General features: G+C 33.1%; 1 protein-coding gene across 1 annotated transcript; it reads right to left on the bottom strand.

Moving 5' to 3' along the window:
* Positions 1-4,792: 4,792 nt before the first annotated feature.
* Positions 4,793-10,092, bottom strand: LOC148610134 (uncharacterized). The gene is made up of 5 exons (XM_088542238.1): positions 9,959-10,092; positions 7,832-8,242; positions 7,038-7,529; positions 6,426-6,686; positions 4,793-5,637 (listed from the first exon to the last, which is right to left on the bottom strand). Exons 1-5 carry the CDS (start codon positions 10,005-10,007, stop codon positions 5,162-5,164), a joined length of 1,689 nt encoding a protein of 562 aa, XP_088398364.1. The 5' UTR covers positions 10,008-10,092; the 3' UTR covers positions 4,793-5,161.
* Between the last annotated feature and the right edge of the window lie 6,844 nt (positions 10,093-16,936).

Raw genomic sequence — 16,936 nt, 5'->3', positions numbered from 1 at the left:
AACGGGTATTTTCGCCAATAAACCGTCCCTTCATAAATCCATTTTGACTGTTACTAATGATATGTGACAAAACATGTTTCGGTCGATTTGCAATGGCAGCAGAAGCTGTTTTAATAACTCTATTATATATATATATATAATATATAGTATTTTATAAGAATTAAACTGCTTTTATAAAATATTTTTCTTGATCTATGATATGTTCACCAAGACCATTTATAACTTCAATAAGAGTTTATTTTAAATATTTATTGACTTTTCTAACTTGCAAAATTACTTAGTACACCTTTACCCATGACTATGCCAGTTTGCCTTTGATTTTAAAAGCAATCCACCTTTTGCTTACAATTCTCTCTAATTCAGCCTTTTTTTTAAATTTCTATAATGAACCAATTTTATCAAATAGTTTAATATTCATTTCATTTTCTAGTTTCTCAATATCTTTTGCCAGATTAGCTGAGATTTTTTTTTCTTGTTTAGATTTTGAAATACTATAGGATATTGAACAACTTCGAATTGTCATCAGAACTCTAACAAATAGTCTTCTGGAACAGGGCTATGTTGATACAAGATTGAAGTCATCATTACAGAAGTTTTATGGTCGTCATCATGAACTCGTAAATCGTTATGGTGTATCCATCTGCACCATGAAAACTGATTTATTCAACGGGTCATAGTTTTCCTTTCCTCGTTTGTCTACCCCGGACTTGACTTTTTATGAGAAACTCGGCGGGTGTTTCTGCAGAGGACGCTTACCCTACCGGTGCACCTGGTCCATGCTCCCAGTTTTAGTGGAGTCCGAGTTGCTCATTTGCTTTTGCTACTTTGTATGTATGATTTTAATTACTTTATGTTCTTTGTTGTGTATGTCTGCTATCCATGTCTGGTCTTTGTCCCTGGATTACATTCTTTTTGATTACCTCTATAGCCTTGGTTCCCTTGATTACTCTTTTTAATATCTCAAAAAATAATTGATCATTATATTTTCACTTCATATTTATAAGCTTATCTATATCATCAGACAAATGGTATTCTAGGATAGTTTCTCGTATAAAAGATTTGACTAAATGAATTTATTCTTGTGACTGTGAGTTAAATTGGTAGTACACTCACAACCTCATTTTTATAATCCAGACGTAAAAGTAAGAATAATGGCAGAATGATCTGTTTTACATGCAGGAGTGATTTTCGTATTCTTCATTAAAGAAAAATTATCCTCATTGATCAGAAAATAATCACCTCTACTTTGTTTATTTTTTTACGTCATGCGTATTTTCTTTCAATAGGAAAACATGTTCGCCCAGGATCAATTTGTTCAAATAACTCTGATATCTCCTCTGTATTTTTTTTCATGGTATTTAAATTTCATGAGATATCTTGTAAGTATCGAGATTATAATATTGGACTGGTTTCCAGTCTCCAAATAAAATAATAGTCGAATTTTGTAATGATAACACTTTTTGTTTCACCTCAGTGAATACTCCTGGTCGATCGGTATTAAAACCATATAATAAAACTAAGGTTAGTCTCTGTTCATATAAGCTAATATCTAAGATGATATAACGACCATCATTATCAACAAGAGATTTGTGGACAGTAATGTATAAACCTTATAAAATGCATACGCCTGCACTGCGCCAAGTACAGTGACTGAAAATAACATTTATTTCCCCACTCGTCAGACCACACATGCACACAAAAATAGAAACATACATAAGATGGTCATGAATAATGGTATGTACCATTTGATACTACGGTTTAAGCTATGGGCAATTCGGTTTTAAATAATAACTGGTTGATAATTAACAATAAAATTACCATATTATGACCTAAGTTTCTGGTATAGTATAAAGTTCTAAATGTTAAATACATTGGATTAATTTGGAAGATATTAACTAAAAATTCTGATAAAGGGATATGCAATATAGGATAGACGAAAGACGATTGGGGTTTAAACAAATAGTACGTGGGCTGAGATAACCCCCGTGTATGTATGTATTTAAAATTATATTTTAATCGAAATATATGATACATATTGAATATTACATGGCAAAATATGTATCACATGCTGTAACAGCCGAGACTCCTATATCACCCCAAGGGTCACAGGCGTGCGGGATGATATGGAACGAGGGTTGATACCGCAATTTAATACATATTTTGACATGTTATGTTCATTATATCATATATTTTAACTACATGGTCCGTGAAGGAGTACGATATAGGTATGCGATATAGATCTAGAGGTGTGATATAGCGTATGCGCTATAGGTCCAGAGGTTTGGTATAGGGTATGCAAAAAAGGGTAAACGATATAGGTGTTTAAAATGCAAGATACGAAAAAGGTATGTTTTAAATAAAGGATTATTAGTAAATATCAAGGGCCATATAAACGTTTTATTTTAATGAAGAAGATTTGTTTTAAGTCGGTAATCTCATTTAGTGCTACTCGGCCATCTTCGGTTTCACTAATTCCAGAAATCCCAATGAGTTCCACATGATTTCTTTCAGTCAGAAGATATCAGGCGTCAAATTCACAAAAAGTTGTAAGTGTAAAGTTGATCGTAAGTAATGACGTCACAACCTAAAATAGTATTTTGACGTCATGATTTACGATCAATTTCACAGTTACGACTTATTGTGAAATCGACGCCAGACTATTATTGTTCCAAAAGTTGTTATTCTTAAATATGTATTGATTACCGTTATGAGGACTTCGTCATTTATTAATCTAAATCTATTTAGGAAAAAAAACATATTCAACTAACTTATTTTCTAACTCACCCAGAAATAATTTGCGTATGTAAATGGTCATTTTCAACTGCGAAAATACCACTCGTTTCCTTGCAAAAAAATGCAAACTGATGTCAAGTATAAAATTGTTTGTAATAATTGTAATACTCTCGAAATATAAAATACGCATTTGTCTATATAAAGCACAACCATATTTAGAATGAGTCGCGTTTTCCTAAGTAAATCACAAAATCTTTAAGAATCATTGCAGCATAAAAATGGAAAATGACAGTTTACATGCGCAAAATGTCACCCAATGAGTTTACAACCGAGTCTATTGTGTATAGTATGTATATTCATTAGTCATTGGACACTCATATTTCTTTTTTTATCATAAGAGATATTTCATTTGAGAGAAAAAAAAATGGGGTTTGATTTTTTTGGGTTTTACTCTAAATCTACTCATCATGGGCCAGCTGTAAGCCTGTCCTGTGGTGTAAGGGTTTCCTCGTCGTTCATTGGAGACCCATGGGTAAACTTGAGCTGAAATTTCTCCTCCCTGTGAGATTGTTGTCTCTTGACATATTCACCATTTCCATTCTCGTGATATTGAAGAATAAAAAATATTTACAAAAATCAAATTGTAGCTGTCCATTTATGTGAGCTATTATAAAAGAAGTTTAGAGTGTGATATCGTACAAACGCATTAGAAATGTATAACTAGTGAATTGTTGTCATTTGCATTTGCATTTGCATGATGCAATACATCATTTGAAGATGTTTTTGATTTTTTTTCTTAAAATATTTTTAAATATGATGTAACACTTGGTTAACCGAAAGACTAATACGTTATTCCCTGTTCTATTTTACAATTTTTAGGTCAGGTTTAGTTTTAGAAAATGATTTATTAAAAGTAACTACATTTTGGTCATCTACCATGTGTGTGTTTTGTTATATGGGCGACGTTTTATCCTTAACCATCGATATTATTTTGTAATAGGACATGTTTCAAACAAATATTACAGATATATACTTACTGAATGGACTTACTTACTAATGCTATAAACGTTTCATTCACTTCGTTTGATCAAATTAGAGGTTTTCAATGTTCCATTTGATACAAAAAAAAACTTTCTCACGGATAAGCTTTTAAGAGAGCTATTTTATTGGAGAGTCATAAATCATATTGGTAACTCATTTATCACCATCGTTAACCAATAGAAAGTCATGATGTGAATATCGAATATCTACTTTCTTTGTTAAAGTTAAATTAAGGTTTGCGTATATTTGAGTTACACAGCCAAATGTGCCACATATTATAATCGTATGGTACTCGATTCATATGATAATCATATGGTAATCATTCGAAAATCACATATCTAACATATGATAGTAATATGATTATCATATGATTCTCATGTGTTAATTTTGGCCTGAAAACATATGATAATCATGTGATTATCATATGTAAAGCAATCATATGATGCTCGATTTATATGATAATATAAATGCAAACCATGATTCTCATATGTGGCACATTTGCCTGTGTAGTATTTTATGAATATGTTTCAAGAAAAGTAGCTAGTGAAAACATATTCCGTGCCATTTTTGCATGGTGTTAGTCCAGTGTCACGTGGTATGAGTATATCATTTCTGTTTTATATTGAGTAGACCGATTTGTAACCTTCGACATTTTAGCTCGGCACTGTTTATTTTTAGTTGCCTTACTTGCATCATCAAGATGTTCTGTAAATGTACTTTTATAAAGGAGGATGGTGATAAGGGAAATATGTAGGCGTGTGAAAAATGTTTTGCATTTTTGTTTAAAAAATGGACCGCTTTTTGTTTTTTTTTTTTTTTGTAATTCTCTTATTTTTTTTCAAGGAGGTGTGTGTGTGTGTGTGTTTGTTTGTGTGGGTGTGTGAAAAGATTTTGAGTTTATAATTTAGACATATGAAAACTATGAAGACAGCATCATCGTCATCTTACTTATAACTTTATTGTGCTTGAAATACTTAGCTAATATAAGACTCTGGAGGGTATTTGAAGCAAGGACATGTAACAGAAAAATTATGAATTTTATTCAAAAAGTTAAAATATCTACATTTCTATATCATAATCCTGCCACTATCCTTTGAAGAATCACAAGTTTGATATTAGATATCACACGTAAATATTACCGACCTGCACTGGGAAAGTTGCAACTTGAACAGGGAATAAAAGTGAACTCGTTGAAACATTGTTATAACCCATGTCTTTACTGAAGTTCACATCATTGTTATGTTACCAGCCCATGATAATGTAATATCGTAGATAAGATCTTAGGCTGCCACTTCAAAATCACCTGTCTCTATAAGAGGTATTATTTATATGTGGATTTCATATGATCCTGGATTTGAATAGGCATTTAGTGTATTCAATATCTTATCTACTGATTTCCTCTTGAAAACAAAGGGTGGAACAATCCTTGCAAGTAACTCCGCGCTTGTCCGGTATATCTCGACAAGGCTTTTCCACCACCTACGGGTAAAGGAGACGGTAAAGGAGACGGCTTTTGCTGGACAGTTATTTTTCCGGTATTTCTTCCACTATCTAATTTCGGTTTCGCATTTTTCCAGTTAGAAAGTGTTCTATCTCTTAAAATGTTATTGCCTATTTCAACCGACGGTCGACTGTCTGTCATTGCCGTTGGAGTGTTGTGGTGAAGATGACCTTCGTTTACGTGGTGATCAGTTGTACTTTCCCCGATGAGAGATTCTGGAACAGCTTGCGCCCCTAAGCAGATGTCTTCGTCACATCCTGTGCATCGTCGGTCGTGGTACATAAAGTAGGTTTCGACTATGCAGTGTGGATCAGGTGTGTGATGAGTGTGACATTTAACTTTTGGGCAATCAATCGGTAAGCCTAAAAAATAACAAATTAAAATTAAAAAAAAATTGCAGATTTCTATTTGTGGTCTTTGTTTGTTGTGCTTGTAATTGGGTACTGTCTTTCAAGACTCTGATTATACGAGCATATACTTAAGCTATACTTTCTTGCATGTAGTCAGATGTAAATTAATGGTGAAATTGAGGCCATATTTGTCGAAAGATAATGATGAACCTTGAGTATGCTTGAAATTTCAAAATAAATTTAGTAGAGTCCGAGTTGCTCATTCACTTTTGTTACTTTGTATGTGTTATTTCTGTTATTTTATTATCTTTGTTGTATGTGTCTGTTTCCCATGTGTGGTTTTGTCCCTGGATTACATTCTTTTGATTTCCGCTAGAAGATTAGTTTCCTTGATTACTCCCTCGAGTGCCATTCTACCATACTTGAGTGTGTGACACGGATGAGATCTTAATGTTTCCATGTTCATGTAAAGGTCTATAGATTCATTTGGATAAAATATTCTAGAAGATTTTTTTTTTAAGTTTGCCGAATTGTAGATAAAATGTTTTCGTTCTAGGTAGCAGAATTTTTATATCATTTAAGATTCTTTTGTAAAAGATTAGTAAAACGTCTAATACCTAATGCTCCTGGTAGTAAGTATCCCAATATTTTCTTAAGACAACAAATAAGTTCCTCGTGTCATTTTCAAATACCGGTATAATACGGACCAGGAAACAATGACAAAATAAATACCTCTGTCAATCAGACTGGAAATAGACACATTATATTGAAAGTCAAGTTTATGAGTGAAAGAAAATTACCTGACGGTGGTATACCCCGAAACCCAATCCCGTGTGGGTGGTGGTCTGAGCAAACGTCTTCTACGCAACTTTCGCAAGTAACTCCATGGTAAACAAAGAATGTTTTCACGCTACAATCGGTGTTGGGTCTCTGATGAAGATGGCATGACAATTCAGGACATCTGATGCTAGATGAAGGCTGAGATTTTGATTGATCATTCGCTTGAGCTAAAGGAGACGGCTGGTGATGGTGTGGTTCCATTTCCATTTTATCTATTATTCCTTTGATAAAAGACATAATATGATATACCTTGTTATCATAAAAAACAGATATTTACACTAAGTTACTGTCAAAACACAAAACTGTGAGCATGGACCAGGTGCACCGGTAGGATAAGCGTCCTTTGCCAAATGTCGATTTATTTTTTTCAAGAACTGTTAAATTGGATCTCTAATAAGAGTTTAAACAAATAAGGGAAACAATTAATATCGATTATTTTCTCCGCTATATTTGATTGCCTTCTTTTACTTTTATACTTTTCAATACATGTTGTCCTGGATGTTTATGCAATAGTTTAAATGTGCAAGATTTATCATTTATATAAATAATGGTTTATCTCATACAAAACGAACCTATTTCCTGATTGGCTGATGAAACATGATTGCCAGATGTCTGTTCTTTAATAAATCCTGTATCTATTTGAACATTTCTAAGTTCTGGTGTACGAGAGGTTGGTGATATATTGCTCCGGTTCTGCAAAATGGTTGTTGGTTGCGGTTGCATATCACCACGAAACCGATGATTACGCAGATGTTCAATCCGTCTTCGATTATCAAAAAGTCGAATATTTTGAGGCAAATGATTTCTGTTCCTTCGTCTTAACAGCGATATGTCTGTCAATCGTGAAAGACTATTGGTGTTCATAATATGTTCGTTACTATGTGTAGATAAGTCATGTGTTTCGCCGATAAGCGCATCCGGAACCGACTTTGCACCAAGGCAAATATCCTCTTGACACCCTGTACATTGTATGCCTCTATACATGAAGTATGACTCTACTACACAATGAGGTTCTGGTTGGTGATGTAGATGACAATGTAATTTTGGACATCTGATTTGTGGAACTGTAAAATAATATCTCAAAATTGAATATTTTACTGATATCAAATTCGGTTAAGCTTTGGTATCAGTGTATAGTTCGTATAGTTTAATAAACCTTTCTTATTGTATTATTAATTTATTCTGAAAATAAAATATATTTGATTACGTAACACAAAAAGGAAAAACTATATGTAAGTTACGTTTTGTCACAACTGAGAAACAAAATTCACAAATCTAATTACATCGAAGAAATGAAAGTGTTAAAGATTTTGTGTTTTTTTTTTCAATGCACGCAAAATGAAACAGGTATTATAAAGATAATAACCTGCAGTGCTATGGATCGGTCTCCTTTGTGTGAGCCGCTGTAGGAGTCGAGCGTTTCGTTGGATGAAACTAGATGGGTCGAGAATAACCATGCGGTTACCCATGAATCGAATGTTGTGTCGACCTGACATGATGCTCGATACTCCTATTAGCCTCTTCCGCAATGGACGGACTCCATGATGGTGATCTAAGGCATGATCAGTGGAACCCCGATGAGGATGATTACCTTGACCGATGAGAGTCTCTGTTGTAGGCTGCGGAGCTGCACATGAATCTTCTATACAACCTTTGCACGTAATACCACGGTAAACGAAGTAAGATTGAACTCTACAGTCTATGTCAGGTGTTCCGTGAAGTTGGCAGGAGATCTTTGGACATCTTATTCCACTTCCTTGTTCACCAATATGTTGACCTATTTATTTAAAAATCAATATTGTTTATTACAGACAAATGCTAAGCACGTAGGTGATTGTAGTGCACCCATGCTTTAAATGTTGTTGTTATTTTTTAATTTAAACAAACGAAGTAGTGTCGAGCCCATACATACTAATTAATACTTTAATAACGTAAAATGTAATGATCAGAACAAATGCATGCCATGCCAAACGAAAACATGAGTTCTGGTTACTTATATTTGGAACTTGAATACCTCTATACCAGATCATAATTCTTAATTTTACAGTGTTGTTTTATTAGTGAAAATACAACAAGCCTGCAGTTTAAACTTTGATACACGTACGTAGTATCATAATAAATTTACTAAGTGTATGATTAATATTTTAGAAATTTATGTCAGTGATAACAAGTCAGGCATAGTGTCATTTACTGTTTAATTATTTGGTAATAAATTATCATGTTTGTTAGATTCTAAGGTTAGTAAACTAGTTTTGTCAAGGTTACAATGTGTATAGACATAAGCTTTAAGACAAATGTGGGCTAAATGTTATTACAAATTCTCTTCTGACTATACAGGAAAAACTTTGTTTTAAGGCATACCTCCCCCTAGATATGAGAAAGTTACGTAAGTTTTATGTAAAATTTAATCATAAACTGACCTGACTTTTGCTGTGGATTGTTTTTTGGAGGTGGTGAAATTGAGCCCATATTTGTTCGAAATGTAATGATGAAACTTAAGCAGAAGACTAGCAGTATGTAAGAAGTCCTTGTCGTTGCTCATCTTATCTGAACAAATTTCGAAAGTATAATTATCAAAGACCGAAAAAAAAAACACAGAGCACAAAGGAAATTATTTTTTTTATTTAACTCCGTTGCAATACGAAACAAATCTATATCAGTGCCGTGACAATAAATACATTACTGTTTAAAATAGCTTAAAGTCTGGTTACATCTCATAATTTGGTTGCAGATTTTGAAATGCTTTATTCAAGTACTAAATAAGTGACTTATCTTAAATATGCATGCTTTTAACTTTTGTACAATAAATCAGAGAAAATAAAATTCGACAGACAAACAAAATCAAAAAGAATCGGCAACCCAAATTCAATTAAATGCTTGAAGCATGACCATGTGCCACGGTAGGGCACAAACGTCTACTTTCTTTTCCAGAAATATCCATTGAAATATTTACGTCAAAGCAAGGCGTATATTAGACAAATACACTATGACGAAAATAATAAATCAATCATGATGATTGAGACTATTGAGATGGATGTGTACATGCAAATGGGTAGACAAGTTCATGAAGGTTGATGTAGAATTTTTTCGTGACTAATTATTCATGCAACATTTCCATGCTGCATAAGCTAACCTAACTTTCAAATTAAAATATATCAATAACCCTTGTTATTGTTCTTGATTCTTTGCAAGGATTCCTTTCAGTGTTTAAACCTTGAAAAACCCTCATTTCACTTTCTCGCACACAACTGTTAATATTTTTGTAAGCGTATCATGGAGCAGTTCCGTGATTTGGCAAAAATGATAAGCACTATTTTAAAAACGAACAAAATTTCTTTAAAAAGATTAGTAAGATATTTAAGTTACGCGTTACATGACATGAATAATAGACTAATATAAATCAGAAATGACAACATAAATCCTAAATGTATTGACAGTTCATCAGTATTTTATCCAAAACACAACATTCATCAAATACACAATGTTAACTTACCGCGTAATGAAGATACTAAGAAGAGTGCTATGCATACGAGCTTCAACATTCTGAATAACTTGTATTGAATGAATACAAACTATGTCAGGCGTAGAATATTTATTTATAGTATAGTTCCGTGTACCAACATTGTATTACTTTTCCATCATTTGACCAAAACATAATTTTTACGTCACAAATAATTGCTTGTAGTGAAGGTAGTTTTTCCTGCGGCTAAATTTCCCATGCTGTAGAGAATATATTTATCATTTGTTTACGGCGGGGGTTCGCCAAGGTTGTCCAATATTAACCTGGGTACAGTATATAGTTGTTTGATTAACTTGAAATATATTTACATTAATTAAAAACCAAATAAAATTAAACACTTAAAATTTAAAATTGATTTAATAAGTTAAATGTCAAGTTTATACCATGTTTTAAAAAGATCCCCGATGTTTCTTAACTTCGAAATAAGATCTGTCACGTCTCAAATTGACCTTTTCTTTAAATGTGTGATCACGTTCGGATATTATAATTCAAAAACCTTAAAGATCAATTAGAATTACACGTGTTGCTTTAATCCTATTTATTTTAAATCTTGGTTTTTGATCGCTTTCCTAACTTTCCCTTCACCACTGGCGTGGTGATGTTAGATTTACCAGCAAATAAACGTATTTATGCTTAAATGTTTTTTTTATCATTTTAATTTTCATTTCAATAATTCATTTACTTTTTCATAGATTCACTAAAATTACCATAAGTTTATTAATGAATATAGAGGTAGAAGCTACTTTTCATCAACTTTGTCTTTTATATATTTATTGATGTGTAATGTGGTCTTTTTTAAGCAGCAACCACAATAAATACTGTTTTGGCTTGAAACAAGATTTTTTTTCTCCCAGGAATTTTTTTGGAAATTGCGCAGTGAGCAGCTTGTTTGGTGTATCATGCTATATACAGCTTGTAGATTTTCCATGATTTATTTTCTTTATTTCCTGCTGAACTAATTACAATGTTTTTAACATGGCAGATCTGTATGTAGATTGAAGCAATGAAGAAAACAGATTCAACTTGTTGACCTATTATTCGTATTTACTGATATACTAATATAACATGCTGCCTCCGTCAAATGTCAAGCAAACCAATGAGTTTTACTGTGAAAGGGATCATTGCATTTTCTGCTGAAAGTTTATTTTTCATAATTAAAAAAAAACACTGGGGTTTACTTCCTTGGTAGAACTTCTAAATTACTAAATATAAGTGGTATTGTGTGTATTCATTACTGTTTACTTGCACTTTCTTGCGACAGAAAAAAAGGTAAGTAAAAGGTAAAATGTATTGTGTGAAAGGAGTCATGTAAAAAATTGTTTTGACCACTATTTACGCGATTTTTAAAAGAAATATGGTTTTTTTTCTCTATATATTTGATATAAATTCCTATATTTCCACAAAATCAATTACGTAGATAACCATTTGGAAAGTATCGATTTTTGATTGTGTCAAGGAAACAAGCCTGCATGTGGTATAATTCACGGTGTTCACAAAAAGATCACGAAACACACACCAAAAAAAACCACGCACACAAACCAACACAACAAAACACGCACACAAACCCACACATTGTAAATGTAGCATGTTACACCATCAAAACTGACATACAACATACTCAAGAATGTGTAATAAAGCTTTGTCACTCATTTCGGTCAAGGATAGACTAAAATGTACGACAAAAAATCAGGAATATCCAAAACACGAAAAAAAATCTTTCACACAATTTTAATGATCTTGTTACTTATGTCCCTTTTTAACTGGGAATACCCTCTCAATTTAGGGCAACTTCAAAGAAAGAGTCAGCAAATCATTTTTTTATTTTTCTTATTTTTCTTTTTTATTTTGCTTGTTCTGTTGGTTTGTAAGTTCCTATGGGTGTTTTATGTTTTGTTTATTTGTTGTGTTTGCTTTTTTTGTTTGTTTGTTTTTGTTTGTTTTTTTATTATTATTTGTTTCTTTTCGTGCCAATTTATATTGCTACGTCTCTAGTTCTAATTCTGAACTCATCTGAAACAACTGAATGGAATTGTTCATTACATGATTCCATTATACACGTTCTACTTTATTATTTTTCTCTATCTAAATGACTTTTGTAGTTTCCTGGTATGTTACCTTGGGTTTTTTCATTGGTCAGTCAAGATGGGGGTCATTTTCTAATCCGCAACTCTAAAACAGCTGAATGGAAATTGATGTAACTTATACACATTTTTATCACATGGTGCCATTGTGCACCTCACCTCCTTTTTTTGTACGCCGTCTGAATGACTAGTGGAGTAGATGCCTATATATGGTTTCTAGGAAGTGGGCCCTACAGTCTTACATTTTCTGTAAATTTCGTTGTTGTAAAGTTTAATGCACGTTTGAAGTTTCAGTAAACATTACATAGTTAATACATAGACTAAAATTTCGAGTATTCTTAAAAAAGCATACGTGCCGTGAGAGATTGCACGAATACCGTTATATCAGATGGTTACGGTTTAGTAGCAAGGCCTTCATTAATAGTGGCGGTCAAATGGAAAGGTTACTATATAGGCTTCTATATCATAAACAACCCCCATTACAATCCAGTATAAACAATGGCTTACATTTATAAATTGAAATAAAGTTTTGATCTACCAGTGTATTTAACATTTTAATATTTCTTCCTGACATTTTTATAGGGGAAGTAGTTAGCATAATTGTCAGTCTTTTACACACGGGGAATTTATTTTAATTTGCACAAGACAAACATGCACTATCTAAATCAACATGGAATTTTCTGTGTCTGTATTATTAAGTAGCAGTCTTTTTTTTTAAATCAGGCAGAAGGTGATTCACACATGTCAAAAACCCACTGAATTAAGTTTTATTTCTTGTTCACAGACAGTTACTGGTCACATAACCAGTCTTATTTTTTCATTCGGTTGTTGCGCTTTTGAGATAAAAATTATATAGATTGTGTATGAAATTGGCACTTTGCGGAGTTATCGTTCTTGATTTGGTTCCATTTGGTTGATTTCATTTCGAGATGAATTTACGATTTTCTCAAAAGTGCAGATCTGAATACAGAAATGATTACTATTATGTTACTATACAGCATGTGTAGACTGAAAAACCATCGTTTGTTCTGGGGGTTTTTCTACACCATGAATCACTTTACCATTGGCAGTGTCTGAATTTTATATGGACTGGTACTTAACCATCTTCCCTAACCGCATGTCTTTATAGTGGTTATTTTTGTTTCTATTCTGAGATGATGACCAAGCATATTACTTTAACAAGTTCTATACGATCATTATTTATAATGACTAGTGTAAATGATTTCTATGTAAATTATCAGTTGCGCGACAAATATCAGCGTATTACTAAAAGTTTTTTTTTATTATCTTGTATTTCAATAAGGCCTCGCATGTAAGTATCATCTTGTTACAGTGGTAGAGTTTTTAACTGCCTGTAAATGATTGTATGGTTAACATCACAAAGTTCAATCTCCATCAACTAAGGACTTCTCCGTGACAATTCAAATCCACCGTCTGAACATCACAAAGTTCAATCTCCATCAACTAAGGACTTCTCCGTGACAATTCAAATCCACCGTCTGAACATCACAAAGTTCAATCTCCCTCCGGTAAAGACTTATTGATGATTGTCCACTGACTAAATTCAAATCCACTATCTACAAGAAGTTACGAATGGTAAGCCGTCATATCCATCCTCACTATGTCAGAGCTCCTTTGTCCGCTTTTGTCTGTGAGACAAGAAGATATATGAGCCATGATTTTGTATGAAGGGCCATGTGTCATGCTCACATGCACTTGGCTTTACCTTTGTCAATATTAAGAAATATCTTACGTAGAGATCCGGTCGTAGTTCAAGGACGGCAAATGAGTCAATCTTGTCCTTGGCAATGAAATTAACTATATGAATTAATAGATGGATTGAATATATCAAACGTAACCTTAAATAGTACTAGACTTTCTCGGAGACCAAACATATCTATTCCAACGCCACACATGTAGTGACCATATTCGCAAAATGTGACTTACACTTACATGTATAATGAACATGCTGAGAAGTAAGATGCACAAATGGCTGACGACGAGTTCTGAAAAAAAGAATAGCATGGTACTTTCTTGCTCATCTTTCAGTTTTAATAAGCATAATGCTAATCGGCTATAATAGGATATCGAAAAAAGTTTTGACAATTGTCGGAACGAAAAGTGTGGACAAGCTCGACAAAGATTCTCAGGAATTATTTGATACGGAACACTACAATCTGGTAACCCAATGCAATAATGATGTGCAGTCACTTTTTCACAGTGAAATATCACTTCTGCTGAACATTTTTTCCTAGGAGTTGATTGCCTGAATTAGCGGTGTGTAACTACAATGTTAGTTACATTTACCCACCTCCCCACCTTTTTCAAAAAAAAGATCAACTGCAAAATCCCCTCTAAATCGGATATCTGTACAGTATTTTTTTTCCTTTTGAAAACAAATGTGTGCTCAAAGAAGTTGGGATTTCTTTAAGCTCTGAATGTATCAAATGACAAAATTTTCAATTAATTTGGAGTGTTATTAAAGACTCACAAAAATAGACCCAACCTACATAATTTACAGATCATCTTCCCTCCTGAGATCTAAAGAAGAAGAAGAAGAAGAAGAAAACTTTTATTATCCATATGAATGAGCCCGTCAGGGTTTGATACATTATATATATATTAAAATTATAACATCACATTACATTGGGCTTGCATTATTAACATAACAAAGAACTATTATGACTGATTTACCACATAGTACAATACAGTATGTTCCAACCACAGCTAACTATTTATATTCAGTTATTAAGGTAACCCAAATGAATATTGCCATATTTGAGTTCCGAAGGGCTTCAATGATCAAATTGTTATATCCTTGTGTCCGAGGCAAGAGGAGGAGCTTTTTACATGGACCAAACGCTGATGACACCAAGGGACGATGTCCTATTTAACACATAGGAACTTTGCCCAATTCAAAAAGGTTAAAATTCAGTTCGTAGGATAACCACCTCTGTGTAATTTCTGGTTAGGGACTCCGAGACCAGAAATTCCATCCTTCTGTCCTATGCAGATTAGCTATCAGGTAACCAGCCTGCAAAGGGCACCAATGGACGATGCTCTATGGCAACTCCCAGACTTTGCCCACCAAACGTTAGGATTCAACGTTGATATTTGGACAGATAAGATTAATAGAAGTGTTCATATTTTCCCTGGTATCCTCCAGTGAAATGCGAGACAATATTTAAAGTTTTTTTTCATCATCTACCTCATCAGAGTTGAACCTGAGGCATGTCCTGCAGGGCCAAAGAATACCCTTATAACGACCTTGTTCAATTCTTAGTCAATGTGCATCTATATGTGATCTTGTGATTTTTTTTCCTGTGCTCAGGAGACTGTAAAAGCATTAAATATTTTTCACCCCCGATATTTCTGTTGAAGGTTACATAGGTCCGCACTTATTCTCACTTGAGTCCGCAAGCTTTATATATATATGAACTTGTATTTTTTCAGTCCTGAAGTCCTTTTATATTTTTAGAGTATATGAGCATATAATGAATTTGAATCTATATATGTATCTTTAAGGAGTGGAAATAATGTATCTAAATTTCGTGTCTATGCCAGTATTTCAACATTGATTTCAATATGTCAAAGTGCAAAGTCCTAATTCGGAGAGTGTAGCAATATTTGTTGCGCTTTTACTAACCTAAAGTAATATTTTACAAAATTTAACATGCAGCTTCTCAGCAAGTAATTAGGAAAGGCTGCTCGATGGTTGTGTTGATCTTGTATAAAAATTTTCTTGAATGGATTAAAATATCTTGTTACTTCGGTGGCCCTTTTCACAAAAAATCGTAAGAGTAAAATTAGTCGTAAGTTATAACGTCACAATACTTTGATTTACTATGACGTCATAACTTACGACTATTTGTACACTTACTTTTTTTTTTTTTTTTTTTTTTTTTTTTTTTGTGAAAACGACCCCTGTTACTTCAGAGCCATATAACAAGATTGGTTTGATCGTATTATGAAATACATTCACACAATTTTTAATACTGGGATTTAGAGAATAAAATATTTGCGAAGTTTATAATATGCTTTCAAAGCTTTTTTGTACAAGTCTTTTTGAGCACAAGAAAATGACCCAGACGCACTTAATGTGATACCTAGATATTTACATTGCTCGACACACTCAATAACAGACTTATTAATCCTATGTTCATTCCTGATATTTCTGTCTGCTGTATTGAACAAGAAAACCTTGGTCTTTGTAGACTGCTGATTTTAAGGCACAATTCATTACAATATACTCCTAGTTGATCAAGTTTTTTTTTGTAGTCCAATTGCAGATGTTGAAAGAAGAACAATATCATCTGCATACAGTAAGCAATGAATAGAACGTGCATTAATTTGATCAAGATCTGGAAGGTTGTTGACTGAAGTTGAAAAATCCTTAATAAGTACTTTTAAAAAACTTGGGCTCGAGTTGTCCCCTTGCTCAACTCCAACATTGTTACATTGTTTGGGGAAAAATCAGTTATTCTGTCATTGTCTACTCGGGCACACGATTTACTCTGTTTATAAAGATACTTTCGATAGAATTATAAAAATTGGATCCAGTTCCTAAATTCAGTAATTTAAGTTGAATGCCTTGATGAATAACAGTATCAAAGGCCTTTTGGAAATCAAAAAACAAAGCAGTCGTACAATTTACATTCGTTTGTATGACAATACTTATCAAGTAAGATTTGAGAATAAACATATGGTCTGATGTTCTTGCTTTCTTTGACAATCCAATTTACCCATCAATCATAATTCTATGTATTTCAAGGAATTTCTACAGTCGATTATTTAGAATTTTATTTACCTTATGCAGTTGTAATAGTGATATCACAATGTATAGTTATGGGGATCAGAGGCGTCATTGGCT

This window comes from Perna viridis, chromosome 8 (assembly GCF_037379345.1).
Source record: "Perna viridis isolate PV_CMFRI_1.1 ecotype Kerala chromosome 8, ASM3737934v1, whole genome shotgun sequence".
In the NCBI taxonomy this organism is placed as follows: Eukaryota; Metazoa; Mollusca; class Bivalvia; order Mytilida; family Mytilidae; genus Perna; species Perna viridis.
This window is presented reverse-complemented; position numbering and strand designations above follow the sequence as displayed.